Consider the following 27,499-nt stretch of genomic DNA (forward strand, 5'->3'; position numbering starts at 1 on the left):
TTAAAATCGCTTCCGTTCTTTGCCGCGCAGGCTGATCCGCCACAGACAGCATATGCTTTTCGATTCGCACCATTTCTTGACATCATTTGGATTGACTTCTCCATCATAGCCCACGCGACTAAGCTCGCCTGTATTGAGCCATGCTGCGAGATCTTCCAAAACAATTGGATCGTATATCAGTATCTTTTCATGCCAGGATGGCTCTTGCGGGTCAGTAGTACGTGGGGCAGATGTAACAGCATTGGTGATGTGATCAAACAAGAGCGCCTCTTGATCGCTTTGAGTGGATGTGAGTGGCGTGCCATCGTTAGTTGTAAGAGACATATCCAATGGTGGCGGGGAAGAAAACAAATGTTCAACGCTGGTGTCGAGCGAAGAAGCAAAGTCGCTCTCGTTATCTTCAGAGTCAGGGATCTCAATGACAGATTTAGAAGTAGCATTCTTGAGGCGAGGTGATGCCGCCGCCCGCTTTGGTTTCGCCGTTGATTTAGGCTTGCTTGGAGAGGCAGCGCCTGGTAACGAACTCAAACTGTCTTTCCTCGGCCTGCCACGAGACCTCTTGGGTGTTTCAGGCGGTTGAGCAGACGGTGGCGGCTCTTGGGGCTCAGGGGCATTAATACTGTTCTTCCGCGGCCTGCCTCTAGGTTTCTTTGGACTACTAGTAGTAGCCGGCGATGTCGCCCTGGTCAGTTTGGTGGGTGAAGATAACTTGGTGCTGGTATGGAGGCTGGCCTGACCCATGCAAGTCTTACTCTGCCAACATTGGTCGAGTAGTGCAATCATCGCACTTCTCCGCTTGATGGGTTTGAATCCAAACCTTTTTATTTCTCTTGCCAGGCGAATGTCTGTGAACGCTTCGTAATTGGGTCGAGGTGGTTGTACTGGGAGCTCGGACAAGCTCTCAGGTTCTTCTGCCGTCGTCATTTGATTTGCCTGGGTAACTTCCGTTTGTGCAAGCGGAGGGCGATGGATATCAGTGCTTGTTGACAGTTCACTGTCGGAAAAGTACGGGGAGCCAGCCCCGGAGTCAACCAGGCCCTTCTCATCAGGCGATGGTTTATCGTTGCAAGGCTTGGCAGGTGTAAAATTATCATCGCGGACACGGCTTTCGACACAAATAACGGAATCGTCTGCACCCAATTGATATCCAAATGGGTTTGAAACATGACCAGCCTCTGAGAGTCCTGTGTCGTCTGCAAGATTGATTACTTCGACATCGAAAAGATCCCCTTCGGCATCACGAGCAGCTGCATCCCAAAGGTTACTTCGTTGTTGCGGTGATTCAATCGCATCACTATTCAGAGGTATGGCGAAATCTATGTCGTGGTGCTGATTCGACTGTCTCAAGGCTACTTGAAGGTCCCTGAGGACAGTCGGAGATTCTTCTCTAGCAAGCTGGCTTGAGGTGCCGAAGACAAAGTCCTGATTGGCAACCTGGGCCAAAGCCGCACTGGGCGACAACAGCACGGGCTTGGGGGGGACTTTCCTTTTAGGGGCTTTTGATGGCTTCCGCCGCGATGTGCTTTTGCTCTTAGCATTCTTTGGTTGCTCATCAGCCAGAGATCCAGCCTCCTTGGTAGTGGGAAAATGGTTAAGAATAGAGGCATTTGGCGGCTCAGTTTCTGGCTGACTAGGCACTCTGTATGCAGCCGTTGCAAGTTCCGTAATGGTCCTCGGCTTCTTCTTTTTGGGGGCCTTCTTCGTTGGAGACTTGTCAGATGCCATAGCTGGTGGATCGGTCCCCTTTGTCGCTAAAAGTTCGATGCGCTTCCGTTTCTTAAGGAAACTGGAGTCTTCGTCCGAAGCATTCGTTATGCTGTGAGATGTCGATTCGCTAGGCCCCTCCATGCAAGAATAACCCTCGACAAGGTTCTTGAAGACAGGCTGCTGATCCACCTCGGAGGACCCTAGCTTTTTGAAAATAGATGAATCTGAATCGATATCGACAATAGTCTTTTGAGCTGGAGGGGTCCAGTCCAGTCTCCGTGCAGGTGCTTGTTCCAGATGAAGGGGTTCATTCACATCAATCCGGTTCGCCGTTTCCAAATCCTTGGGCTCCTCTGGTGGTGGAAAGTGGTTACTCATAGTACCGGTTTTTTTCCTTGGCTTCGCAGCCTTGACTTTCTTTTGTTTGTCATCATCATTATCCTCTGGAGGGCTATGGGCTTTGCTAGCTGCTTTGCTCGATTGCTTCTTTGTCGTTGGCTTTGGCTTGACAGCCCGTTTAGGTGCAGCTTGTTTTGACACCTTCTGTTGGCGAGGCTTTCTGGTCGACTTGCCCGTGATTTTGATCACCTCTATATGTTCCTCTCGTTCTTTTGGTGGCTCATTGTCCCCAGCAATAAATCCGCCGTTTCCAGATGCATCTTCTGCGAGCCCTGCGGCTCCACCAGGATGGGACAATGCCCAAGGCAATCCCGTCGATGCTGTCGAAACAGCGTTTAGCGCCGATTCTGTTGCTGGGTAGAGGCGGCGAGCAGAAACGAAACCAGATGGTCCATCCTTCGAGAGTGCTTCTGCTCCGCTTCTATTGTGTGCCGAAGGTTGGGATGTGGCTTTCGTCGTTAAAACGTCCCGAAGCGATGGGAGGTCAGGGGATGAAGAATTAGCGTAAAATGGTTGACGGCTCGTGTCTCCTGGTGGCGAAGTCCCAAATACATCAGAGGATACCATGATCCTCAAACCAAAGTTTATGGACCGAGAGCGCAGAGCGCATCTCAGGCCCAATATTTGTAGCAAAATGGTGTCGAGGTTGAAAGACGTTGAAAATAAGCAACGGCGGGGTCATGATCTGAGAACGCCTAATCTTGGTGTCCGAGTCACAGAAGTGGTTCGCCTTCAGGCGCAAGGGGTTCGCCAAAATCCGAGTCGACGCTAATCCCTGCCTCGCGATCTGGTACGCGCTGTCACATGAGGGTCCACGTGAGTGAATGGTGCCCACCCCACTCGAGGAAGGTAGGGCCGGGATTTGCTCCACACCCACAATCACAGATTATTGAGAAATTACTCTACTCATCTTCCTTCTTACCTCTCGTCGACTCAACCTCTCAAGATCACCCAAAACCACCTTCTTCAAACCAGCCAAAATGGAGAACGACCGCGGCGAGATTGTGGACCTGTAAGACTTCCATTAGGACATTTCGATATGGCCGCGCGAAGGAACAATTCATGATACTGATACGGCATCACCAGTTACGTCCCCCGCAAGTGCAGCGCCACCAACCGCATCATCAAGGCCAAGGATCACGGCTCTGTCCAGATCTCCATCGCCAAGGTTGACGAGAACGGCCGTGCCATCCAGGGCGAGAACCACGTCTACGCCCTCTGCGGTTTCGTCCGAGCCATGGGCGAGAGCGACGACTCCCTCAACCGACTGGCCCAGCGCGACGGTCTCCTCAAGAGCGTCTGGAGCGGACAGCGATAAGGGATTTCAATCTGTGGGAAAAAAGTTACTCGACAACTGGTCCTGAGATTCCTCGACATGGGAGTCTGATACGAATGGACTACAGGGTTTTGGGTCCGGGCACGAAGGCAATGGGTGAAAGAAACTAGGGTTGGCTGCATCTAGCAAATCCACTTCGAGGCGTTCGGCTCGATTTTGAGACAACATTACGATATCCCGAATATGTGTTTGAAGATGTGATGAACTGGTTATGCTCCGACATACGGCTGGCGAAGTCTCCTCGGACAGACTTCTCAAGTCAAATCACTCCGAGGATTCTGGGGCTACTTTGATAGTCTCCGTGCCGCAGATTGATTTACTAGGCCTTGAAAAAGCCGTAGCGCTCAAGTCGTTTGCTATGGTACAGATACGGGTCTAACATGAACTTTTGAACTTGTGACTGTCCTAGCCCTATGTGTGACTGTAGACCGAGTGCTGTCCTCTAACCTCGATCCCCTACACACAAAGCTTGGGCTCGATATGTAGATGTCACATCAGTCCCCCCAAGCCAAAGTGGGACTACCAAGATGCTCGTATGTTAAATCTGATATTTTCGAGCCCGAGTGCAAGAGAACTAGCTGATCTAAGCTCTTCTCTTTCGTTGAGGCTCATCTCCTGGCGGATGGTTCAGTTTAGAGGAAACAGGGAAGTGGAGTATTAGGCATATGAACTCAACGTCACCAGGATTCGATTGAATGAAGCGTCAATGACTTTTACGATGATATCAGAACTAGATGCCCATAGTAGGCAATAGAAATTCCTGAAAACAAACCAGACCCCTAGGGTGTTATAACATCTATGTTATACAACGACTAAATTCATGCATTTCCAAATGACCCGGCGATTACTATTAGTCGAGTGTTTGAGTGTACACGCTACATCACTCGCCACTCGCAAGGCCCTTCTTGTATGCTGCCAACGCTCGATCCCGACATTCCTTATGCGTGACAATTGGCGCAGGATAGCCGTTCTTTTTGGCTTTGGGTCCAGCGCCTCGATTGTATGGATCGTGGATAGCCTTGCTGTCAAGACCCTTTAGCTCAGGAACCCATTTGCGGATGTAATCGCCATCGGGGTCAAACTTCTCGCTCTGCAGCAAGGGGTTGAAGATGCGGAAGTAAGGTTGAGGGTCAACACCAACACTGGCGCTGAATCCCCACCCACCATTGTTTGAAGCAAAGTCACCATCGACAAGATGTTCCATAAAATACCTTTCGCCCTTTCGCCTGCGAAGAAGTTAGAGAGGCAACTCAAACATTGATGCTTTAATTTGGGTAGCTTACCAGTCTAGCAAGAGATCCTTTGCCAGAAAACATGCGACAATCATGCGACAACGGTTGTGCATGTATCCCAAATGGTTCAGCTGTCGCATCGCTGCATCGACGATGGGAAAGCCCGTTCTTCCCTCACACCAAGCGGCAAAATGTTCACTGTCATATGACCATGAGATGTTAGAGTATTCGGGCTTGAAAGGCTTGTTCATGCTGCTCCAGTTAGTCAATTTTACCAGATGCTTGCATATACTTCACTTACCAGACGTAGGGCCAATGGACCAAAACATGCTTATAAAAGTCTCGCCAAGCAACCTCACTGATCCAGGTTTGGATACCTTCGTTACCGCCGTTCAACTTCTTCGTCTTGTTTCTATCACGTGCGGTCCGTACACATGTTCTCGCGCTGATCGTGCCAGACGCCAGATGTACCGACAAGGAAGAAGTCCCAGCCTCAGCTGGAATATTCCTCTTCTTCTGGTAGTTGCCGATCATCTCTTCACAGAATTTGTCCAGACGCTTCTTCGCCTCGTGCTCTCCGCATGGCCAAAGTGAGCGCAATCGCTCCTTCTCTTCGCCATCAAGCTGTTTGCTTTTGGGGGCGTCCGGAATTTCAACATCGAAGAGCTTCGCAAAGTCCTTTTGTGCACTGCCAGGGTTCTTCTGGGGTGGGTCATACAACTCCAAAAGATCAAGATTCTCATGAATGTGAGCAACCCATGACCGATACCATGGAGTGTAAACTGCATACTGCTTCCCAGCGCCGGTGTGGAGTTCTCCTGGAGGGACGACGCAGGTATCATGGACGACTTCGAATGCCTTGCCATTCTCTGCAAAGTCTCTGATCATCGAGGCCTCGCGCCTCAATTCGTCAACTTCATACTCCATATTGGCGTACAAATGGCTGGCGCCCCATTCGTCCATGAGCTCCAAGATCCGGTCAGGAACCCGCTTCCTCTTTTCAACTGTCTCCACGTACAATGGGATATCGAGCTTTGCAAGATCGTGTTTGATGACTTCCAAAGTTCGCAGCATGAAATCGACACGCACTGGTGATCTCAGGTGAGCTTCATAGTCTTGTGGGCTGATGATATACATAGCAATCAAAGGAACTCCTGCTTCTTTTGCCTTGTCACTGGCCAGAGCCAAAGCTCTGTTGTCGGATAGCCGCAAGTCCATTTTGAACCAATGGACGATGGCTTTCTTTACGTCGGTGCTTTTCCGCTCCCGTGCTGTATCCTCGAGGGCACTGACGAGTACCTCGATTGGCCGCGGAAGCTCATTGTCGTTGTAGGCGCGAGCTCTCGCATTGCTCATTTCTGGAGGGTAGAATTTCCGGATCGCAATCCCGTTCTCTTCGGCTTCTCCAGCCTTGTGATGAGGTTGGCGCAAAGCATCTGAAGAGCTGGAACCGTTTGTTTTGGACGTCTTTGCCTTTTTGGCCGGAGGCGATGAAGACTCGCGTTTGGTTCTTTTGGGAGGCATTGTGGTGAATCTTGCGGGGTGAAATATCGTCGTGCTTCTCGCAAGTTGAACACGGTTTCGTATGAAAGAATATCGCAAGGCTCTTAGTGGTGATGCATGAATGCAAAGTCTTAAAAGTGACATATGGAAGGCAACAAAAACTGACAGATCCGGTCCCGTTTGCCTACGGACTAAAAAAGGAGAAACTTCGGGCGGCCCTTAAATTAAATTAATTAAAACTCGCCATTGTTTTGCTGCCGCGGCAGTGATATTGTGGCTGTTAAAAAGCATGGAGCCTCGATTTGAAGTACGTCATATGGTCCCTGGCGATCGAAGCTTACACCAAGTAGATCTAAGATTCATACTCCATAGATCTCGGATGTTTAGAGAATGTTTCGGATCCCTGATTGGCTGCTGATGACTGAAGCATTCTCAAGCCCGTGCTTCCTAATTTGAGTGTCGGGAGGAGCTGGCTGTGTTGATAATGCATAGCGTTTTATTGTCTTACTGGCTGTACTTTATCTAGTGATTTGGGTGTTGATACGACGTGTGTGAATACCGCTCTGTGAAGTGAGTTTTATGTATTGTGATTGGCTAAAGTCCAGGCTTCAATCCGGTAAATGGTGCTTGACGTTGGGTTTCGAATTCACCTATTTCAGACCCAAATACTCGTCAGAGGTAACCTTTACCGTCAATATTGATTGGCAGGAGGAAGTCAACAACCAGGCCCCGTCAGGACTGTGATGTTGCACCTGCCTTAGTTTTCTGCACTCTTTAAGTTTGTGATTGGCTGATTACCTCCTCTTACAGGCAGGAGCGGTAGGCGACGGATGCCTGTGCGCGTAACACCTCACCCGTTTACTCGTCACCGCGATTGACCTTAACCTCATCAACACCACAACATCAATATCACGACGCTCAAAAAGATTTACAAGTTCTCTCATAATCCACCATTCAATCAGGTATTAGGGAACGATCGCTTCTTTCGCTTAAGGCAGTGGATTGTGGTACGGTCATACTCCCTAAGCTGGCCCCTCTCCTGACTCTCTACCCGCTCATATGAGCTTGTACCACTTCACATCCAGACACTATTATCGAGCTCGGTCGGTCGAAAGAAGTCGTGACTTCTCATCGGGCTTGGTTCCTGTGTGGCAAATCCCCGGGCACCTTGTCCTAGAACATTCGCCTCAGTCCCGTGGATCAAAGTCGTGTAGCACCGCTTTGTCTCACATAGACTGTCCTAGAAGCATCAAGATCTACCACGTTGGTCAGAAGTCCCCTGGTAGACTTTCGAATTTATTTCTCACCCCTTACGGGAAGGTTACGGTTTTGAAATTGCTTGAGGCACTTTCCTGGTATCCTTGTCGACTGTTTCTACTAGTGGCTAGGGATTATCAGGTCGACCTTGAAGTCGTTTTCGTCATCAATCATGATACAGACCAGTTCATGGCGGACCCTTCCTCTTGGTCCTTCCCCCGACCTCCCGGTAATATTGGTGTCCTTCCATACAGACACATCGGCCTATGCCATTCACGTAACTGATATGGCCAATATGTGGTCTGAATCACTTGATCGTAAGGCAATCTTTATGAGAGGCTGGAACGAGAACACTAGTATAGACCCTAGTGATACGCCCGATAACATGGCTAAACTCTTGGTCTGCCTCAATACCGCTCTGGATGCTTCTCAACCAGGACATAATGAGGCAAGCATTCGTCTAGATCGCGATTCCCGGTCTGATGCGGGTGATGATGGCCTCGTCTTGAACATCACCTACGAAATACCTGGATTACAGCCGCTCAAGTGGCCTATGTTTTTGAAGAAGCTGCCGCCCTCCAGCATCGCAACGCAACTTGTGCTGCCTTTAGTCCAGGCACACCACGCAAAGGATGTTGAAATCGACTTTCTGACTAGATCTCTGGCGAACAAAGACGCAGTTCTCAACAAGCTCCTGGATAAGTTAGAAGCCGTGGGTACAGGTATGGAGCATGTCTTTAATGCTTTGTCCGGGAAGAAGAAGATCTCTAGAGCTGCGGCTGCGGAGAAAGTGCCTGGTCTTGCTCCTTTCGACCATCGGCGCTGGAAGACTGGTCTTGCGTACGAAGATGACTGCCCGAACGACGCTGAGTCCTTAGTACAACGCGTATTCGAGAAGAGAGGGCTACAATTCCAGCCTATCATTAATAGCGTTGAGTCCCCTCGGTTAGACCAGTGGTGGCAAGATTTCAAGGGCGCATCCTCCGTCGCACATCCACCTCAGTACAAAGCGGCTGTTGGGAAGGACAAATCTCCGACTCCTCAAGACTCCGAAAAAGCGCAAATTGAGCAAGACGACGATGACTTTCAAGTTCAGTCTACACCTCCACACCTTCTGCCCCAGGGCAAATCAACGCATGCTACGAAAACACCCTTCGCTGATGATGCGTCTACAGAGGGTGAATCCATAGCTTCGGCAGGCAGCGTATCACCAGATCCTAGTACACGAAAATCGAACAAACCGGTCCGTAAAATAGGAGCACTCGGTGGAAAGAAGCAGTCCACTCCACCTCTTTCCCCCAATTTGGTACAGTCTCAGGCATGGAAAAAGTCTGCGAGTCAACAACACGATGATTCGGAGACGGCATCCGAGTCAGAGGGTGATGATAAACCAGCTACTGCTGAAGTTGAGAAATCAGCTCCTTCAATTTTATCACCAGCACGGCCAGCGGCAAATAGAAGCGGACTTGGACGTATAGGAGGCAACAAGACAAAGCGTCTAGTTGAAGAACAGTCAGTAATCCATGATGCGGAGGTGGGCGAGCCTAGCACGACAGAAGTTTCTCATCGCCATTCCAAGAAGTTAGGTGCAATCGGGAAAAGCAAGGACAACATAAATGAGGTAACGAAGACGACGAACGAAGACAATCGAAGGAGTCGAACCACTACCAAGGAGGTTACAGCAGAGTCCAGGTCCAGGGAGACCTCACAGGAACGAGCGGACCGAAGGCGAGAGGAACTAAAAAAGGAACTTGAAAAGAAAGCTGCTGCTGGTCCTGCTAAGAAGAAACGAAGATTTTGATCACGTATTTCCTATTCTCGAAGCTGCAGCCTTAACCGCTGGGCGATTTTCTATTAACATCTTCCGGTACGATACATGTGGGCAATGCAATGTCGATTCTGGCAATTCATAGATCTCCTCGAAGAATGAACGAATATTGATGCATTGGCAATACGATCTTCTCAAAATGAATGGGCGATAAGTACTACATAGCAAGACATGTGCCTTTATATACTGGTTGATTCTGGGGAGGTGTCATCATCGGACGCTGGAGACCACTTCACGCATCTGGTTCAAGGTTCTACATCTTGTGCAATTCAATATTGATCAGTAACCAGTAGATGCATGATTGAAAACCTTCACTTACCAATCATGTGTAACATGAGCATGCACTGCGCCTATCCGGCCGCACAGGACGCCATCAATGCAACCTCACAAGTTCATGCTGTGAACACTGAGGGAGACCGATTCAGTGGAACCAAGAGAAGCCATGATACACACTCTTATCTATCGTCTCTATATCGATTATCCCGGCTGATTCCCCATCTACACGCATGCCATTGCTACTCATCTGGCATTCATTGATGTCGCAAATATCTGGAGTTTTTATGCTGAAGCGGAATCTTACGCCTACATACAGCTAAACCATCTCTTTATGCATCAGCTGGAATATGGTATAATATTCTGGACGTTTTTGTCGAATTTGAACTATTTCAAGAGCTTCTTTCTGGTATGCCTATTCATAACCAAAACAGGCATATCTGAAAGAAACAAGCGCAACCTCCGATATCGAGAGATTTTAACCATGTCTACCCATACTTCGACGGTTATCCCGATGCTACAATTGATATTATCCAGCGAAAGATTGACTGAGTCTGGCTGTTTCCAGATCGTTAATCTTGATATGAAAGCATGAGGCCGTGGTCACTTGCAAGGCAACGATTGTCAACATGAAAAGTCACAAGAATCGTATGATTGAGGCTTGAAGAGGCGCTCTATGGTGTACGGCTGGAAGGCGCTGAAGACACCCCTTCAACTTCCAGAACACCACACTTGAAAAACTGCCACGTTCAGTCGTGATGTGTTGAGTTGGCTCTAGCTCATTGGAGAGATATCAATACATTGTGTTGCGGCTGGGGGGTCATCTCCAGCATCCTTCCGCTAAACCATCGGATGTAATGGGGAGCTCATACGCCATCTGTCACGCGGTAGTCGCACATAACGGTAATGCATCAAACAGACGAGATTGTGGCACTCACTTTGAGGTGCTCGTGGATGAGGCAGTGGATTCCTACTCAGGCTCATGGACTAGCGCAGCAGCCAAGAAACGCCTCTAGGAGTGTGCCTAGGCGCAACCAACCAGAACACATACTGAACGTGGAGAGCTCCGTAGACCATGCCAGTGTGGCATCACGAAATTCATTATAGCAAGGGTCTTTTTACAAGGATCAGCAATGCACACCCCGATCATTGAAGCCAACAGATCAAATGCTGGTCCTTGCATCAAATGTTACTTGATATTATGAAGAAAGTGAAAGGAGGAAAGGACAGCTATGATGATCTCAATGATGGATAAGCTGTGACAAGCTAGCTATAATATCAGCAGGGCTGATCGGATGACAGGCCACTGACACTTCTGCAAGCAGACCGTGCCTTCAGGATAAGCCATTACTACCCTAGCTGCCGTTGCAATCGCGATAGCTACTTTTAAGGGCAGGTTTACTCGGAATACTTCCGGCTCAGAGAGATAACCATAACGAACAGAGAGTCTCGAGTCAGAATGGATGATTGTCCAACGATCCCTTGACTCTACAATTGTTCCCTTTGGCTTCGAAAGTGGGCTCAACGCCTATTTCCTGCGATCAAACCATCACCCGATGGCTTGACAGGGCACATGAGTTGAAGGTGTTAGCTCAGCTCGAATAGTTGTCGCGATCTGGAAAGTAAATCTCCCCAGATCGAAATCATCTCGATAGTGGATCAGGTGGCTGCAAATGCTTAATGTATCGCACCAGGTACCGGGTTGGGTAAAACGCGTCCGACCGCCAATTGATGTGACTCAATCAAACTGGATGGTATCTGCAGACTGGAGCATGGCACAACGGAACCAAGATCGACGATTAGCCAGCTAGGATCATATCTTTGACGAACCAGGTTCCCCAGTCACATTGGTGTGACGCAAGTCACAGCACACTCTTGGTGCCTGGGTCGTGTGCAGCGATTTTGCCCATCGTTCCACTGCGACACTTGTATTTCTGGTCTTTGCTGCCTTCAGACAATAGCCAATCCGGTGTCATTCGAGGCCTGCGATTCGCTGGTCTTCTCTTGTTAGGGACTTGAGAGCAGTTCGTGGACAGAGCAATTAAGTCCAAAACTGAAAAAGTGCAGGTCAAACAACTTGAACTTTGAGCAATTGGCATAGTCGACGTTTGGTGACATTAGCTTTCTGGACTAATTAGGACTGCAGAGTTATGCGACCACCATCTTTAACTCGAGATACTGTCGGTATGCATCGTTGGTGGCTTTTCAGGCCGCAAACGACCGCGCTTTGCTCTCTTTTGGAACAAGATCGCCTCAGAGGATCAAGGTGCGTTGCCGATGATTATGAGGATTGAATATCTATCTCATGCTCAATCTGAGAGCTTACAAAACATCCCAAGAAGTCTGAGTAGGTGTGGGCACAACTGCTCCTCGCCGACTGCACCACAGAGATGTGGTGTTGTGTGCCAGCAGATCGCGAACTCTGACAGGGTCCTGCTCGAACTCTCAAGTCCGCTGTGAGATGTTAGAGTACAGTGTGAACGGGCTCAGCCAATTCAAATGTGACTATGTACAGTACAGTGCAGTACAGTACAGGCCTGATACCGCTTTTGGCTATAAGGACGAACCAAGCCATGGCTTGATAATAACAAGCTTAAATATAATGGACGAGGGTTCAGGGCTAACAAAAATGTACACACGCATACTAAGTTTAGAGGACAATTCTCCTCCACCCGGGATCTCCTTGTCTCAACCTGTATTGCATCGGCTGGGGTCTTTGAGGAAGGCCAGGGAAATGCCACGGCGGTGATTTTCCTCTCTTCTATTGAAGCACTAGTGAAGCTGCAGAAGACACCATGACACTAGAGTGAGTATGCCCAGCCCCGCTAGTCCTTTCATCGCCAGCCATAGTTGGTGCAGAACGCCATGTTCCTATTGTCATTTCTGGCTCCAAAGCTAACTTGTGATTAGCGCCCTCTCTACAAACGTTGAAGCATATCGGCATACGTAAGAAACGCAGGGGCGTTTTGCTTTTTCTTACCTATTCGAGTTTTGATACGAGGCTACGCGTGGAAGCAAGTCAGGGCTTCCGAAGGGTCTAGTTGATGAAGACGACGACAGCACGGGCTTGACCAGAAATACTAGCTCTCTCTCACCAAACGACCATGCCCGGCCCGTTCCTGGTTAGTGGTTGACGCAGCTGAGCTGTCAGAGTTGGCGAAACGCCCATACGTGATGAGTGATGCAATGCCAGCAGCCGCTATCGTCAAGCTTAATGCAAAGGCCGAGAAAAGACGAGAGGCCGTGTGTTCTTGATGTCTATTGCAGCAATGGGGGGTTTTTTGAACCTCGCCACCTCGCGACGAAGTTTCTCATTCCCATACCAACGAGACTTTCCTATTCATTCTTACTATACCATATACAGTACGGTACGCTAGAGTACAGCACAGCACAGCAGGCAGTACTGTACAATGGCAAGTTGCATCCCATCCTTAGTTACTGGTCAGGCTGGGGACCGTGTTGGTTCTCAACGCCTGAGATATGAGCCCGCAATCGACAAAAAGTTTCATCGCCATGTTGCTTGGGTTTAAAATCTAAGGCCCCACACCACCAGCCAGCTACTCATCCACACATCCATTCATCCATGGCTAAATTCAGCTGAAGAACTGGCTATGAAACTGGTTCCACTGGCAAAGGCTAGGAGCCGGCAAGGGGACCCTGGGGCGACTACAAGGATGCTGGGGAGAAAAAAGAAAAGCCGGAAGCAAGAGACGGGCGATCATGTAAGACACAAGATGAGGCTGGGCAAGATAGAGAAGGATTTGGGGTCGCTCTCTCGCCTATTGTCACAGACCCCGAATCAACGTCTTGGTGCTAAACGCTTGGCTGTTGAGAGTGTGGCTGACGTTGATGTGCAGTCCAACCCAGCTCAGATCTAATAATACTCGGCAGACGTTGCACTTGTTTTCTACAGTGTTTCTTTGCCGTGTTTGAAGCATTGTGAAGGGAGTGTGAATGGCAGCGGGGAGCGCAGAGCAACGGCCCGCACAGGGCGGTTCTGACAAAGATGCTTACCGGCCCGGACACCGATAAGCACTTGGTTTTGTGTTCAGTTCAGTTGGTCTCTACGGTGTAAACTGAATCTTGGGATCGCTGCATGATGCATGCTTATCCCAGACCAGGAGTGAAGTGGAGATTCGACATCTCGTTATCCCACTCGCTCTCAGATCTGAGGCGCTTGTGCGATGAGGCTACTAGGATTGAGATTATTCCCTCTCAATCTCCGTCGCTCTCTAATTGTTCCCTCTTCAGGGATACGCACACCCCACGCAGCTGCTCACACACTCGTTAGTTAAACTTCCTAAGGTGATGCTGGCGTCTGAGCTCCTGGCGATCATGACAACCCTTACAACGTAGCCGACAGCCCCCGGCCCTTCCTCCATGATGAGAATAGTGCAACTCGAGTGCGAATGAGACGACACGATTTGACAGGGAACTAGGATGAGGAGAAAGGAAGACGGAGGGGCAGCCGGATCATTTTCCTGTTGGCTCAGCTTCGTTACCAGACAGTCGGTAACCAATTATAAATCTTCTACCGAGCTCGACAATGGGGGCCTTATGAACCTTGCTTATTCCCCACTCCCACTAGGAAAAAGCTGAAGCCAGGCCAGGGCAATGAAAAACAGGGTCGAGCGGGGAGACGGACACAACTTCTTCTACTTCTGCTACTAGCAGCGAATTCGATTTGCTGCTGCCCAGGCAGATGCCAACACCACTGCCCGACCAGCTTCATCGTCCAAGATGGTAAACGTGAATGGTACAAGCCGCAGGGCCAAGTCTTGACAACATTTACAGTGGAGATCACACCAAAACATCTGCTGAGTTTAGAGCTGTATTGTTTTGTATTGTCATTTTCGCAGATCTACAGATGCCAATGTCGGGATGAGTAGTACGCAACGCTCCTCCAAATTCCATCTCTCTGCCTTTATTGTAAGGCATTCATGCCAGCCATGTTCTTTGAAAAAGAGAAGACTGAATGAATAAAGGATTTGATGACAATACAAGTCAAAGACTTGGCTGGCATTCAGGTTGGCACGTAGCAACAAAGGCGGTTGCAAGGGATGCTCTTGGTATTGGTGCCGGAAGCGGCATGAAAAATAGGCGCTTGTAAGTAGCATGGTTGATACATACAAGATGGGGGGGATAACTAGCTAATTATGATAATGAATAAATAATAAAGACATTAACACGCTTTGGGAGAAGACGTTTCGCTCGTCAACCCCAGTGATCGCCCGCCCAGCCAAGCAAGCAAGCAGCCAAAATAACAAGGGAAATGATGCATCTCTGTCGGTCCTCAGGGAGCAAAAGATGGAGCGCATCGTCTAGTCAAAACGGATAAGCCACCCAAAAAGAAAAGAAAAAGAACAAGGAAAAAAGGAAAGGAAGCAATGCCTAATAAACGAAATCAGAACCGAGTCCAAATCTCCTTCTATTTTGAGTACCCTTTTTTATGCGCCGCTGCGACCTAAAAGTCGCAGTAAGAATACTCCTTGTAATAGCAGAGACGACAAAAGCACAATGCGACATTGTTCACCGAGTGCCATCATGCGGGCGTTTCTGTTCTGCTGTAACCCCCGCTTCGAGATGATAATGCCAAGCCCAAGGCGACGAACGAGCTAACATGGCGATGACTTGCTTCAATGTAAACATGCCCTGACCTTGTTCTTGATCAGTCAAGACAAGACAAGAGTGACAATGCCATATCAGTCAGCCCCAAAAGTCTCGGCGTCTCGCGCTCAGCCCATGACCGCGAGTCTATGTGTTCGGATGGAAGGTGATCCGCCCATGACCGCCAGGGTCTATGTGGGGTCCAGCCTAGTGAGTTGGAGAGTTGAGTAAAAGGATGAATGGGGTAAGGTGAGTCGAGGTAAACTGAGGTAAAGTTGTGTTGGTGGTGCTGGTGGTGCTGGTGATGGTTCCCCTGTCTAGCTCACAACAACGTCGTCCCCTGTTGCTTGAAACTGCCACCATCTCTCTTCCATCTTAGGGCGTCGAGTCGATGAAAAAGAATAGAAGCTGATTTGATTTTTTCCAGAACCACTCACTCACTCACTCCCTCACTCACTCACTAAACTTCACCCCTCTTTTTCGCGGTTCCCGCGGTGGCGCAAAGGTGCAGATAAGCATGCTAAGTTGGTCGATATCTCTGGAGGAACTCCAATTCATTCTTTCTTGTTTTTGTTGTCTTTTTTTTTTGTTATTTTATTTTTTCTTCTTCTTCTTCATCTTCGGGCTTCTTCTTGTGTATGTTCTCATCCTTTTCAATCCCCTGCCAGTAAACCCTTTGTTGGTCGCATCAATCACTACGGCCCTCGTCAGCCGCCAACAGAACTGAAAACAAGTGACATTGGTGGCTGACACTTGCCTCGGGGTGTGCAGGACGGAAGATTTCCATATTCAGAGTGCCTGGCCGTTCCAGCTATAGACGTCGTTAGGGCCGATCCCTATGAGGCGTTCGTTGACTCCGTCGCTAGCACTAGCACTATCACTGACACCAGCGCCAGCAGGGCTATTGTGACCGCTGCCTTGATAGACACCTGTGACGTCTACCATCCCATACGGATATTCGCACGGAGATGAACCAACGTACATGCTTTGGGTGCCACTAGGCAGCGTATACGCGGTAGTGCCGTTGCTGTTACTGGCGCTAGAGTTGACTGCATGCGCGTGTATTAGGCTCGACTCTGGAAGCACGAAGCCAAGCCCACTCGAGTCGGGTGTCATTGGAGAATACTCCTGCTTCATGACTGGTTGGGGCATTCTGTCGACCCGTGGCATCATCAGCTCCTCGTATCCTCGGTGCTGCGGCTGTGGTGAATGATACATGCTCGGCATCGTAGTCGCCCGGTGCATGGGATGAGGATGAGGGGGTGCCATGAGGTTGATATGGTGGGACCTCGGTGCCATTTTCACTTCATGAGTGTATTGACGCTCGCGCATCCTCATGTCGTTCGTCAGGAACTCGCCCTTAACAATTGAGCTTCCCTTGGCGGCGATTGGGCTGTGTCGCTGTGAAAATCTGTCATCATATGGGTGGTGATGGTACTTGCGCCCCATTCCTCGACGCGATGTGTTTTTGCCGCGGTATTTTGTTGTGCTTTCAACTCCATTCAGGACGGCCCAATCCTCCAACACCCACTCGGTCGCCTTTTTAGCTTCACCAGTTTTAGTCGAGCCTGAACCCTGCTCCGTCGCTCTCGACGTCGAGTCTGACCCCAGCTTGTGTTCTCGTTTGACAAAAGCCTACCATCAAGATCCACTGTTAGCTTTCAACGAACTCTTGTAGCATGAATGATTCGTCCAAACCCAACAAGCGTTGGTTCATGTACATATGCAGCTTATGCCGCAAGCTATACCCAGTAACAGCGGGGGGGGGGGTTATGGAAACGAGATCTGAGACAAGAAAGTCTGGAGTCTTAACTTACATCATTCATACTGAGGTTATGACGGATGCTGTTCTGCCAGCCTTCGGCATTTTTGCCCGGTCTCTTCTCCGACTTGTCCTTCTTGATGTCCTTATCAGTGTTCTCACGGAACCACTGGTAAATCTCTTGAAGAGTCATAGCATGATCCGGAACGCTCATCAGAGCTCGGTAGAGCAGCTTGGCGTATGGTTCATCTGTCTTGGCGCCACCAGCAGCTGTGGCCTGAAGGTCTTTGCCTTCTCGAACCACTTCTGAGCTCGCGCGGTACTCCGGTACACCGGCGGGTGATTCATGTCTAGCTTTCATGAGCATGGGGGTCCCGAGAAGAGGTTCTTGCGGGGAGCCGCTGCATGATAGTGCTCCAGCTGATGAACTGGGAATTGTCACTGGTGAGTAGTTTTGGGGCAGGCCGTCAATCTCATTATCGAAAATCTGATTCATGCCGCCACCTGAGAAAGGCGTCAGGCCCCGAGGGCCTCTGACGAGGTATCCTTCGCTTGATGTCGGTGTGCAAATGCGGAGGTTCTTGAAAGAGTTCTGTTGGAGAGAATCTGAAGGTTGAGGCAGAGGGAAGTCTGGAGAGGACCACGTCCTTGGTGAAATGGGTGATGGGTTGTAGCAGCTCATTGGGGCACTGCCACTGCTTGGGGAACTTTGGTAAGAGTAGTTGTCATAATCGTCAGGTCCTGGTGGAGGTGAAGGCCAGACTGGGTGATGACTTCGAGGCGCATATGGAAAACCTGAGGTCATGGAAGCATACACAGTCGCATCGTGAGTCGGATGTGACGTCTGCTGTTGGTTCTCTTGGTGCTGTGACAGGGTTGAATCTAGAGACAGCGGACCAGTTGATGATAGATGAGATGGTTGATCCTGAGGACCCGAGGAGAGGGCATAGTATGGCTCCATACCGGTGAGCTCTGACACGCAAGGTGATTGTTGACCGTGACCCGTGATAATATTGGTGTAGCTAGAAGCTTGCTCGTCACCAGAAAACGGTGTATCCATTGCGACCTCTGTTGAAGTCAAGAACACTGGTTTGGAAGGAAGTACAATGAGTCTCGTGGTTGGTTTGATGGTGTTCTCGGAACAAGGAGATTTCTTTACTCAGGTACCAAGCAATGGGAAGCGAGGTGAAAGAGAGGTGTTGATGAGCAAGTTGGAGAATGAAGGGAGAGAACGGAGGAATAGCAGAACGTTACAATAGACACAATGGGACAAGGACAAGGACGGGGGCGAGGAAATATGGCGATATTTGATGCCGAAGCGAAGGATGCTTGTGCCTCCTCCCGCTCGTTTGGGGTAGGGCGTGGAGTTGCAGGGCTAGCTTTTTAGACAACGGCTTCGTTTAGACGTCGATCCGTTGATAAACAAATGCCCGTTGACAGATTCAGCAATCTTGGCTTTTAGATCTCCCATCCACCTTCATCCGTAAAAGCTTATGGGCAAGGACCTCAAGATCGTAGTCAAGGTCGCTCGGGGGCGTGCGCCAAGTGAAAGGGCGAGGGCCGACCAACAAGCGCCTAGCAAGCCATAGTAGTCCGTGGCAGACAAGGAAAGCGGACAGGGACGCTATCTGTAAGCCACCCCACGGGGGTAGCTGATCACCGACGGCAAGCCTCCCTCCTAGCATGCCTTTGTGTTGTAAATGTGCGCCTGTGCTTGTGTTTTGCTGGCTGTGTTTTGTGTGTGGCCATCACCAAAGTCTAGAAGATGTTGGACGCGCAAATGAGTTTCCACTCTGCTTTCTGCCTCTGCCACCTTTGTCTTCCCCTTGCTTCGATTCCAGTGACGTCTATGAGCCCTGCCTACCTGTAAGAAGAGTACCATGTCCAACAGGCAATATCTGTCACCTCATACGCCACAGGTGCATGCACTCAGATGCCCTGGTCCTTGAAACTGCCTTCAGGTATTGCACTATGTAGGCTCAGTACTTGCATGAGAAGCACAACCAGGAAAAGGTGAGTGAGCTACATGCAATGGGTGATTGCATCAAGAATGAGATGGTCCAAGGGCCCTGATCCAAGGTCCCGAACAGGACGTGCAACCTTAGAACGAGTGCTCCTAGCAATAAAAGTGCCGATATTCGTTGGATCAGCCTGCAAGCCTTGTGTTGCATGCCCCTTTGCGTATCGTCAAATCTTCCTTCTCTTCTGTCGAAACATCCCTCCTGGTCTCATCAGGCAGACCTGGTATGTATCGGGATCGAGAAGCATCACACCCTGCAAGGGACACGCTACCAACGGGCTTCAAGTCACTTGACGGTAACTCAACCTGCTTGTACTCTCATCAACGGGGCTATCGCGGGTAGTCTGCGTCTCAGACGGCACCTTGCATTTCAGACGATACGAATCGGGACACCAATCTGTATACCAATCAGACCGCCAATCAAAGCATCGGTGGGTGCCCGTCCCGTTTGGATCACCGTTATCCATCTGTTGCTGTTGTGAATCAGTATGGAAGCTGCCGGAGAAGCCGTCAGAAGCTTTCTGAAGCATAAAAGCACCACTACTCTGCGGTCCGCTGCGTCAAAGAATATGCATAGAACAATCTTTCGAAGCTTCATCGACGGTATCCGACTAGAAATCAGGACTCAAGGCATCATCAGGCTTGACGCAGCTGTTCTGACTGGTGTTTGCTGCAACCAACCCTCTTGTCACATCTCGATTGCCCCAGCTCCGCGTGGATTTCACTCAAAACATAAACGTAAAGATGCCCGAGCGGTTTGGTGCTATCTGTTCGCCCCGGTCCGTGAACGCTCGCAAGTGACAGCTTTCTAGAAGCCTTCTGATGCAGTAGGCCTGATGACCCGAGTTTGCGTGCCAGACTCATCGCAATTCTTGTGACAATCAATTGGTTCATGGCTGCAGGAATCTTTGCTGACTTGAAGGTCTGCCTGTTCGGAAGGTGTGGAATAGGGACATAAGATGTAATTTCATGCCTGGTCTGCGCAGGTCCTTGAACTGAGCGGTCAGGTCGGGTCGATGATCGAATAGATCTTAGGTAGCAGGACACTACTCCAGCATCGACTCAACCTTCGCCCACTCTAGTTCTCTACCAATCCCCGCTCTGAATCCCGAATTAGAAACCCTCAAATAGGGAGTACAAATGTATCAATGGACATGACCCGGGTAGCGTAGACATGTCGAAAGCTATTAACAACAATCATGATGCAAGCCTTATCAGGCAGGGCGGATTGGTCCGCCCTCCCGCTTGAAAACGTGCATTTTTGTCCTCTCCGATACTCAAACTCAACGAAACGGGAAATTCAGAAACGGGCTTTCCTCCCCTTTTCATTAGGTTGGCGAGGACCAACATAACTTCAATCGATAGTTGGTGATCGATCCTGGGACTACTTCCGGTAGTAGATCTGGAGAAACGTGTTAGCCTAATCGAACAGGGTGGACCAACAAATATGGTTTCGGAGTCATACCTTTTTGAACTGAAAATGCAGCTGCAAGATACCCTGTTGAGTATGCACGGTTAGCTTTGTGGGTTCATGAGCATGTAATGGAGGGGCGATGGCGTCTAATAGCATGGGTCAAGTAGGCTGTCACCAACGCAGACTGGTCTGGGCTGCATAAAGTGCATTTCATTCAACGGCCAAGCCCTCGTCGCAATACGAACTCAGGGCGGCTAATGCAGAGAAAAAGACTCGGCCCTACCACGTGAAGTGAAGTGGAGGGATCCAGATGAACATACCTTGTCGAATGAGCTCTTGAAGCCTCGATCCTTCTTGGCGCTATAATCCCACTCTCGATCAACAATGCGGAATGCAATATCCTCGTATGGAGGCCCTGCCATGAACCGTATCAGGCACGTGTCCTCCTCACCAGCAGCAGCAAATGATTCTCCGCGTCTGCGGCCATGTTCTCGAATGATCTTGAAGGTTGGCGCCTTTGTCTTGTCGATGAGTTCAGGATAGAATATGTTAAACTTGTAACCTTGAACAACCTTGGGTGGCGGATTATCGTGGTCGTAATGAGTCTGATTATATTTATTCCAGTCGTAACCCATCTGGACACGGTTGAAATAGCGTGGCTTCCGGGGTCTATATTTGTCTGCCCATTGTGGCTTAGTAGTGGTAACAGCCTCTTCGCTGGTGAAGATCTCCTCGTTCTCGTCGACACCTCTAGCAACCTCTCGATCATACAATGCTTTAGTTACCTGTGAGAAGTCCACATTGTCAACCTGAGAAAAGCGCTCAGTTCCTGGCGGGGCTGATGTGCCCACATGCCTTGAGGATGAAACGGGTGCAGGAGACGCCTTTTCTTCTGAAGCTGATGCGACTGGCTGCGAACCAAATGCCACCTTGGGGGCAGAGGTCGGCTGGCCCGATGCCTTGACCTTGGTTGGATCACGCTCCTTGAGTTGGCTCAGACGAGTCTCCTTGATTGTCTCGTATACTTGGTTCAGCTTGGCACGAGCTTTCCACACTCGGAGGCTTCGCAGCAACTGTTCCCAGTAATCCGTGTCGATATCCTCGTTGGACTGTAGTTTGGCCTTGATCTGCTTTTCCAAGGCTTCCAGTTGGTCATGCGTCTTGGGGGCAAGGATCTTGTCGATGTCGTCTGAAACACTGCTTACAACCCTTCTCTCATGGCCATGTGGATCTAATTTCGCCTTCCTATCTTTACAGATGGTCTGCAGCGCTCTCCAATATTCCCGGTTGGTCGCATTGGTTTCAAGCACGTGGTATGAGGCGATACCGGATTCCAGCTCGGCAATCTGCTCTGCATCAAGCGAGGCAACAACATCTCCGGGCGCGGGAACATCGATTTCGACATCAGCATCGTCGTCGTCGAAGATATCGCGGTCTGTATCGATATATCTTAGGTTGAATGCCAGGTAGTCGATGGGCTTGGCACGGCCTTCTCGAATTCGGATATCCGCCTTCTTCTTGGACTGCTTCAGTACGAACTTGTCCTCATCGGCAACAAACTGTCGTGATTGCTCATCTTGAGTCAAGTACTTGGGGTTGATCTTGGAACCACTTGGTTTAGTGGATTTGGTGATTCGGTTGGTAGGATCATGTCTGGGGGATGTCACATCTCGTCGGGTAGGGGACCGTCGTCCGGCGATCATGGCTTTTCGTCCAGGATCCATGGTTGATGATTGTAGCTGCTGATGATTTGGAAGGGAGACGAGTCAAATGTTGAAGCATCAGGGAAACATCGATCTTATCGGTGAAAAGTGGATACCTTGGTTGGAAAATCCTTATCGGCAGGAACGCCTTGAGGCGCGCGAGCACGTGACGCAATACAACATATCACTTACATGAAGCTGTAATGGCCGTGCTATTTCGTGCTACGTAGAGCCTTGAAGGTGAGGTTTGCTCTTTACTTGTGATTTTATCGGCTTTATTACTGTGGCCCTATGTCGAATTTTTAAATCCTATCCTTTAGGGTTCCAACGGTTTTTGACGCCATCATTCCAGCCATCACACTTGACTTATTACAGTCCAGATATAGTGCAAGTAGTGATCCGTCATTGGGCAACAATCGAAACAAAATAACAACTTTCGGCCTTATGGATGTTATGTAATTGAGTTTATGGATATTTTTATGAGCCGGCTTATTTATTGTCATTTCGTGTGCGTTATAGTACTTTTCATTATTGATCCTAATTCAGCTGTTCCCATTGATAATGGGGGTTTCAAAACTAGAGTCAGTGATACAAAGAACTTGACAGCTATCAGCAACTACTAGCCTACTATAGCTTTACGGGAATTGCCTCTCTTCATTATATATTTGTCCGCTCTGAACTGAATGCCATATCCGTCAACACGCGCAGTTGTAATACTCAACTTCACTCTCATGCAACAACTTACCCTGTGCCACCTCGACAACCTCATTCTCAATCACCAACACAACCCATCACCGCACACAAGTTCTCAAAAGTCTAGACCAACATAACATCATTCATACCACTAATATTTACACCAATAAGAGTCGTCAAATGCGTCAATTGAGTTAATTATCCATGTTTAAGCTTGAGAAAGAAAAACAACAGCCTTACCTAACAGGGGTTGGTGCGGCCATTTGAGCAAGTTTATTATCATCTCAAACTCGCTCTCTATCAGTCATCCCCCGCATAGCATGACCTTATTGGGGCAACAAGCAATGACAGGCAAGTGGGAAACATGTGAAGACTCCGGATCTTATGCTTAAAGAAACCTTGTTTCTAAGCTTATTGTGGCCGAAAAAGAGAGTTCGCGAGGCTGTATAGTAGTATCATCACGAGTAGACCGAATTGATCAACATTCGCACAGCAGATGCATCTGTATAGCATGCTCCGGCCAAAGGCCGTTGCCAACCGGCCAACTGCAGCCCCAAAAACCTACACCAACCCCCGAATGCCCGGGGGAGACACCGGGCTTCTTGAACGGTAAAGCTACCAGTGACACAGCAGTGGCTATCACGCGAAGTCAGCCATAACCCTGCGAAACTGACTCACGCTAAGTCAATAATTGCTTGGTCAAGAGCAGCCTCCAGATGTAGAGAGCTAGAGCTCGGTTACATGAGCTGGACCCTGGAATGACTGAGGTGCTTTGTGCATATAAAGACAGCTGAAGCGCCTGCTATGCTTCTATTTGTTGTTACTCACCCTCTCCTCCACCCCAACACACTTGCCACCCCAACCATCAAGATGCTGGCCTTCAAGACTCTTCTCGGCCTGGCTACTGTCCAGGCTGTCTCTGCCCACTTCGGTCTTGTCTTCCCTCCTTGGCGTGCGGACACCCTCAGTGAGGAGGGCGAGGAGCGCTACAATCAGTGGGAGCAACCCTGTAAGTCCTTTCATATCCTGCGATCGCATACTCTGCTAACAAACAATAGGTGCTCGTGTTGACTTCAACAAGAAGAACCTCACTGACTGGCCCCTCGACGGTGGTGCTCTCACCCTCGATCTTCACCACGAATGGTCCTACATCTTCGTCAACCTCGGCCTCGGCGAGAACTCCACCAACTTCAACATCTCTCTCACCCCAGAGTTCCTCAACGCCACAAACTCGGGCACTCTCTTCATCGACAAGCTTGAGCTTCCCTCAGATGTCAAGCCCAAGGACGGAGACATCGCTAGTATCCAGGTTGTTACGGTTGGTGACACTGGCAATGCCCTGTACAACTGTGCCGATATCCGCTTCAAGGAGAATGCAAAGGGTCCTAGCAACAAAACTGGCGATGTGGACTACGTCAAGATCAAGCAGCAGAAGGGCAACGGAACTGAGGAAGATAGCTCCTCCAACTCTACATCTTCTGGAGACAGCAAGGACAACGCCGCTGGCACCATGGGTGTGAACACAGTGGTTATGACTTCTGTCGTGGGTCTTGCTGCCGCTTTTGTGATGGGGTTGGGCCTATAGATGGATGACCTTATGAGAAAGGGGGAATCAAATGTGTAATCAGTAGCCATGATAGAAAATTCACGGCCTTTCAAAACTTGTGATTATTTATGAGTGGGACAAATATTGGATTGCCATTGCCAACGTGCAGTTACAGGCTAGCTACGGGGAGCCCTTTATTGCTGATCTATAGGAACCCCTAAGATGTTTCCAGACCCCGTATATGATGACTTGCATGATTGAAGAAAATGAGAATGAAGATGAAAATGCAATTGGTATAATATATAGAAACAAGAGTTGCATTAAAACGTAAAGAATAATAACAGGGTATATCCAATCTGGGTTGGTCAGCTTGGTTAAACCGGGGGCGTTGCTTGTTTACTCACCATTGCACTCATATAAATTCAGCATGTAACGCTAAAACACCAAACTCCAGTCCTGAAATCGGAAACCAAAAGACAGACAGTGACCAATTGATTATTCTTGTGAGATCCTCTCACATATGGTCGATAACAGTCGCCACTCCTTACACGGTCTTCATCCCGCAGGAGTAGCAGCCTGTTCGACAGCCAACTCTTGTACCACTTTGGCCATAGTGATACGTTGGTTGGGGTTAGGGTATAGCATCTCCATAACGATCCGCTCGAGTCGGTCCTTGGGATTAAGACTCTTTCTCGCATCGAAGATCTCGGCAAGCCAATCTCGCATCTGCTTCATAGCGGGTTGACCATTTCCATACTGCTTGTGTGGCATATTGGGACTGTTCACCCCAGCGATCAACCAATAAAGGGGTCGCGGGTGTCGTCGATGAGCACGAGAGTCAGGGTACGTTATTTTGCGCAACACGTAGAGCATAGTGACACCGAGTGCCCAGACGTCAGAAGCAGGACCGCGTTGTTTTCGACCAATGAATTCCGGAGGAACGTAGTACGGTGTTCCGCCAACGGTCGGCGAATTAGTAGCAGTGGCCGGTGTAGAGAGACCAAAGTCACAAAGGACTGCACCTCTCTCTGGCGAGTAGAGGATGTTGGCGGGCTTGATATCGTTGTGCACCAGCTTGCGACCGTGGATGTAGTTGAGGGCGCCGGCGATGTCCCCCAAGATCCTGGCAGCGTCGTTTCTGTCGCCAATGAACTCATCATTGGTGTTATTCCTCCATCGAGGCATGGATGTGAGGTCCTTTGCGTCGATGTGCTCCATGTATAGGGAAAGGAATCGGGCATCACCACCATAGTAACGAACAATCGACTTGTGCTGCAGATCCTCCTGACCCCTACACTCACGAAGCCACATGTCGGCCTGACGGATGACAGTCCGCTCGTGGACGAGCGCCTTGTCATTGGGGTTAGCAACGCGCGTCTTGAGTACCTTGACAGTGACGATGTTGTTGGGTACGTGGGAGTGTGTTGCTGTGTACACGGCAGACAAGGAAGTCGAAGCAATTGGCTCTCGCTTGGTAAGTTCGTACTCATCGACTTCGCAGACACCTGAGATTGCAGCAGTTTCACCCTTTTCAGCGTCCAGCAAAGGATGGCCATTCACCGAGGAGAGCTCCTTGCTCTCGCGACCATTTGGGAGGGAGAAAACCAAGGGATCCGCGGAAGGCCTGAGGAACATAACAACACCATCGTCACCGGGTGTATTCGGGTCTGAGACACGACGTTTCACTCTCTTCTCGTCATACTCCGGAGAAAGGGCCCGCTTGCCGCTCGAGTTCACGGTGGGGGTGCTGGACTCTGAGGGAACATCCTCGACAATAGTCTGTTGCTGTGGTTGATACAGTATCACCGGGCGCTTTTCAAGTACTCGGAAGTCGAGGACTTCCATGTCGCGAAGCGTGATGCGCCATGTTCCAGGCCTCAGAGCCTTAGCTGACCCGGGGTTGACGACATGTGAAGGACTGTAAGGGCTCGACGGCGGCGTCGGCGACACTCCTGACAAGGAAATTGGTAGGTCTGACCGGTTCAAGAAGATGACTTTGTCACTAGCGGGATCGTAGTATAGCTCGCACCACAAAGGGGGCCTTGGGTAGTCATCTTGAGTCTCACCGGGGATACGGACAGTGAATTTGATATCTTTGGAGGTCTGAGTCACAGCGAGAACTTTGTGCTCAGGCTGCTCTGGTGAAGCCACCTCGGCGCGCAGAGCGAGCCACTGTAAACTTTCACTACCAGGGCTCACAGACCGCGACTTGGGGAAGTTGGCTAGTGGACGAAATAGAATGCGGATGCCTTGCCTGTGGTGGTGATCCTCGACGTGGAGCTCGTCTAACGAGACAAGCGAAGAGCTAGTAGTAGGGACTGGTTCTTCAACACCAATCCCCTTGAAGCGGGCGTCAATTTCGGATTGAGAAAATGGCTCGGTGCGCTCTTCTGAGACAACCTCAGAGAGCCCGAGCCTAGGTTCTGCCATAAGTTTGGCTATCTCTGCTTCATAGGTGAAGTTGGTAAGCAACCAAGGCGTACAGCGGTGGGTGGACCAGGCAGAAGAACCGGACAAGAGTTTACCTCAGATGCTAGCTGACCAACCAAACGCAAACGAATGGATGGCAGGCCGAACAGAATGTCTATAGTAATTGATAGAGTTTGTGTGATTGCTACGTAGAAAAGCAATCCGTGCGGTGTTGCGTTGCGTAGCGAGATACGATTGATGTTGCGCCAGGCTGAAAAGTGTAATGTAGTTGCGAATGAATATGAATGTATGAGTAATATGAGGGGCTGACTGTAATTGAATTCCAGGCAGGCTACTCTGTGCTGCGCTTGTGAGGCGATGCACTCCAAGAATGTATGTACAGTACGACACAAGGCGAATCAAGGCGGGGAGAGAGTGGGAGTGGAAGGGTTTAATAGGAGCTGGGGAAGAGTGGGTTGTGGCTAGGTATTATTAGATGCAGCAATAAGACCTTAGCTTGTATTGAAAGGTAGGATGGGAATGTAATGTAGGAGATGCAGGAACAGAAACAAGAGCCAAAATCAGTAGCAGATTTGACCCTCAACGAGGCCTGTTTTAAGAGGATGAACAGGGCACATCAGAAGGACAGGACACGATGGGTGTGTTCTTCTGGGTGGGTTGAAAAGACAGCTTTCAGCCCAGGTCAGGACAGGTTCAGGACAGGCCTGCTGATAGCGTATAGTCTCGTCTCAGTTTCCACGAGGAACAAGACTGAATCGGGGTCGAGTCATACAGCGATTTAGTTATTCG

The 27,499-nt window shown here is 49.6% G+C and overlaps 8 protein-coding genes across 8 annotated transcripts; 3 read left to right on the forward strand and 5 right to left on the reverse strand.

Moving 5' to 3' along the window:
* Positions 1-2,673, reverse strand: FPRO_01723 (uncharacterized protein; the record flags this gene model as incomplete). Its single annotated transcript, XM_031228306.1, has 1 exon — positions 1-2,673. One exon carries the CDS (start codon positions 2,671-2,673, stop codon positions 1-3), a length of 2,673 nt encoding a protein of 890 aa, XP_031074750.1.
* A 413-nt stretch (positions 2,674-3,086) lies between these two features.
* FPRO_01722 (putative 40s ribosomal protein s21 (CRP-7)) lies at positions 3,087-3,424 on the forward strand (the record flags this gene model as incomplete). Its single annotated transcript, XM_031228317.1, has 2 exons — positions 3,087-3,118; positions 3,193-3,424. 2 exons carry the CDS (start codon positions 3,087-3,089, stop codon positions 3,422-3,424), a joined length of 264 nt encoding a protein of 87 aa, XP_031074751.1.
* An 898-nt stretch (positions 3,425-4,322) lies between these two features.
* FPRO_01721 (putative deoxyribodipyrimidine photo-lyase PHR) lies at positions 4,323-6,198 on the reverse strand (the record flags this gene model as incomplete). Its single annotated transcript, XM_031228328.1, has 3 exons — positions 4,323-4,668; positions 4,726-4,926; positions 4,976-6,198. The coding sequence occupies 3 exons, from the start codon at positions 6,196-6,198 to the stop codon at positions 4,323-4,325; spliced, it is 1,770 nt and encodes a 589-aa protein (XP_031074752.1).
* A 1,408-nt stretch (positions 6,199-7,606) lies between these two features.
* On the forward strand, positions 7,607-9,235 carry FPRO_01720 (uncharacterized protein; the record flags this gene model as incomplete). The annotated part of the gene is made up of 1 exon (XM_031228339.1): positions 7,607-9,235. One exon carries the CDS (start codon positions 7,607-7,609, stop codon positions 9,233-9,235), a length of 1,629 nt encoding a protein of 542 aa, XP_031074753.1.
* Positions 9,236-15,931: 6,696 nt separating this feature from the next.
* On the reverse strand, positions 15,932-17,964 carry FPRO_01719 (uncharacterized protein; the record flags this gene model as incomplete). The annotated part of the gene is made up of 2 exons (XM_031228350.1): positions 15,932-16,777; positions 16,960-17,964. The coding sequence occupies 2 exons, from the start codon at positions 17,962-17,964 to the stop codon at positions 15,932-15,934; spliced, it is 1,851 nt and encodes a 616-aa protein (XP_031074754.1).
* A 2,344-nt stretch (positions 17,965-20,308) lies between these two features.
* FPRO_01718 (uncharacterized protein) lies at positions 20,309-22,062 on the reverse strand (the record flags this gene model as incomplete). The annotated part of the gene is made up of 3 exons (XM_031228361.1): positions 20,309-20,326; positions 20,390-20,422; positions 20,659-22,062. The coding sequence occupies 3 exons, from the start codon at positions 22,060-22,062 to the stop codon at positions 20,309-20,311; spliced, it is 1,455 nt and encodes a 484-aa protein (XP_031074755.1).
* Positions 22,063-23,604: 1,542 nt separating this feature from the next.
* On the forward strand, positions 23,605-24,319 carry FPRO_01717 (uncharacterized protein; the record flags this gene model as incomplete). Its single annotated transcript, XM_031228373.1, has 2 exons — positions 23,605-23,743; positions 23,793-24,319. 2 exons carry the CDS (start codon positions 23,605-23,607, stop codon positions 24,317-24,319), a joined length of 666 nt encoding a protein of 221 aa, XP_031074756.1.
* A 516-nt stretch (positions 24,320-24,835) lies between these two features.
* FPRO_01716 (uncharacterized protein) lies at positions 24,836-26,710 on the reverse strand (the record flags this gene model as incomplete). Its single annotated transcript, XM_031228384.1, has 1 exon — positions 24,836-26,710. The coding sequence occupies one exon, from the start codon at positions 26,708-26,710 to the stop codon at positions 24,836-24,838; it is 1,875 nt and encodes a 624-aa protein (XP_031074757.1).
* Positions 26,711-27,499: the final 789 nt, after the last annotated feature.

Source organism: Fusarium proliferatum (assembly GCF_900067095.1).
Source record: "Fusarium proliferatum ET1 genome assembly, contig: FPRO_scaffold001, whole genome shotgun sequence".
In the NCBI taxonomy this organism is placed as follows: domain Eukaryota; kingdom Fungi; phylum Ascomycota; class Sordariomycetes; order Hypocreales; family Nectriaceae; genus Fusarium; species Fusarium proliferatum.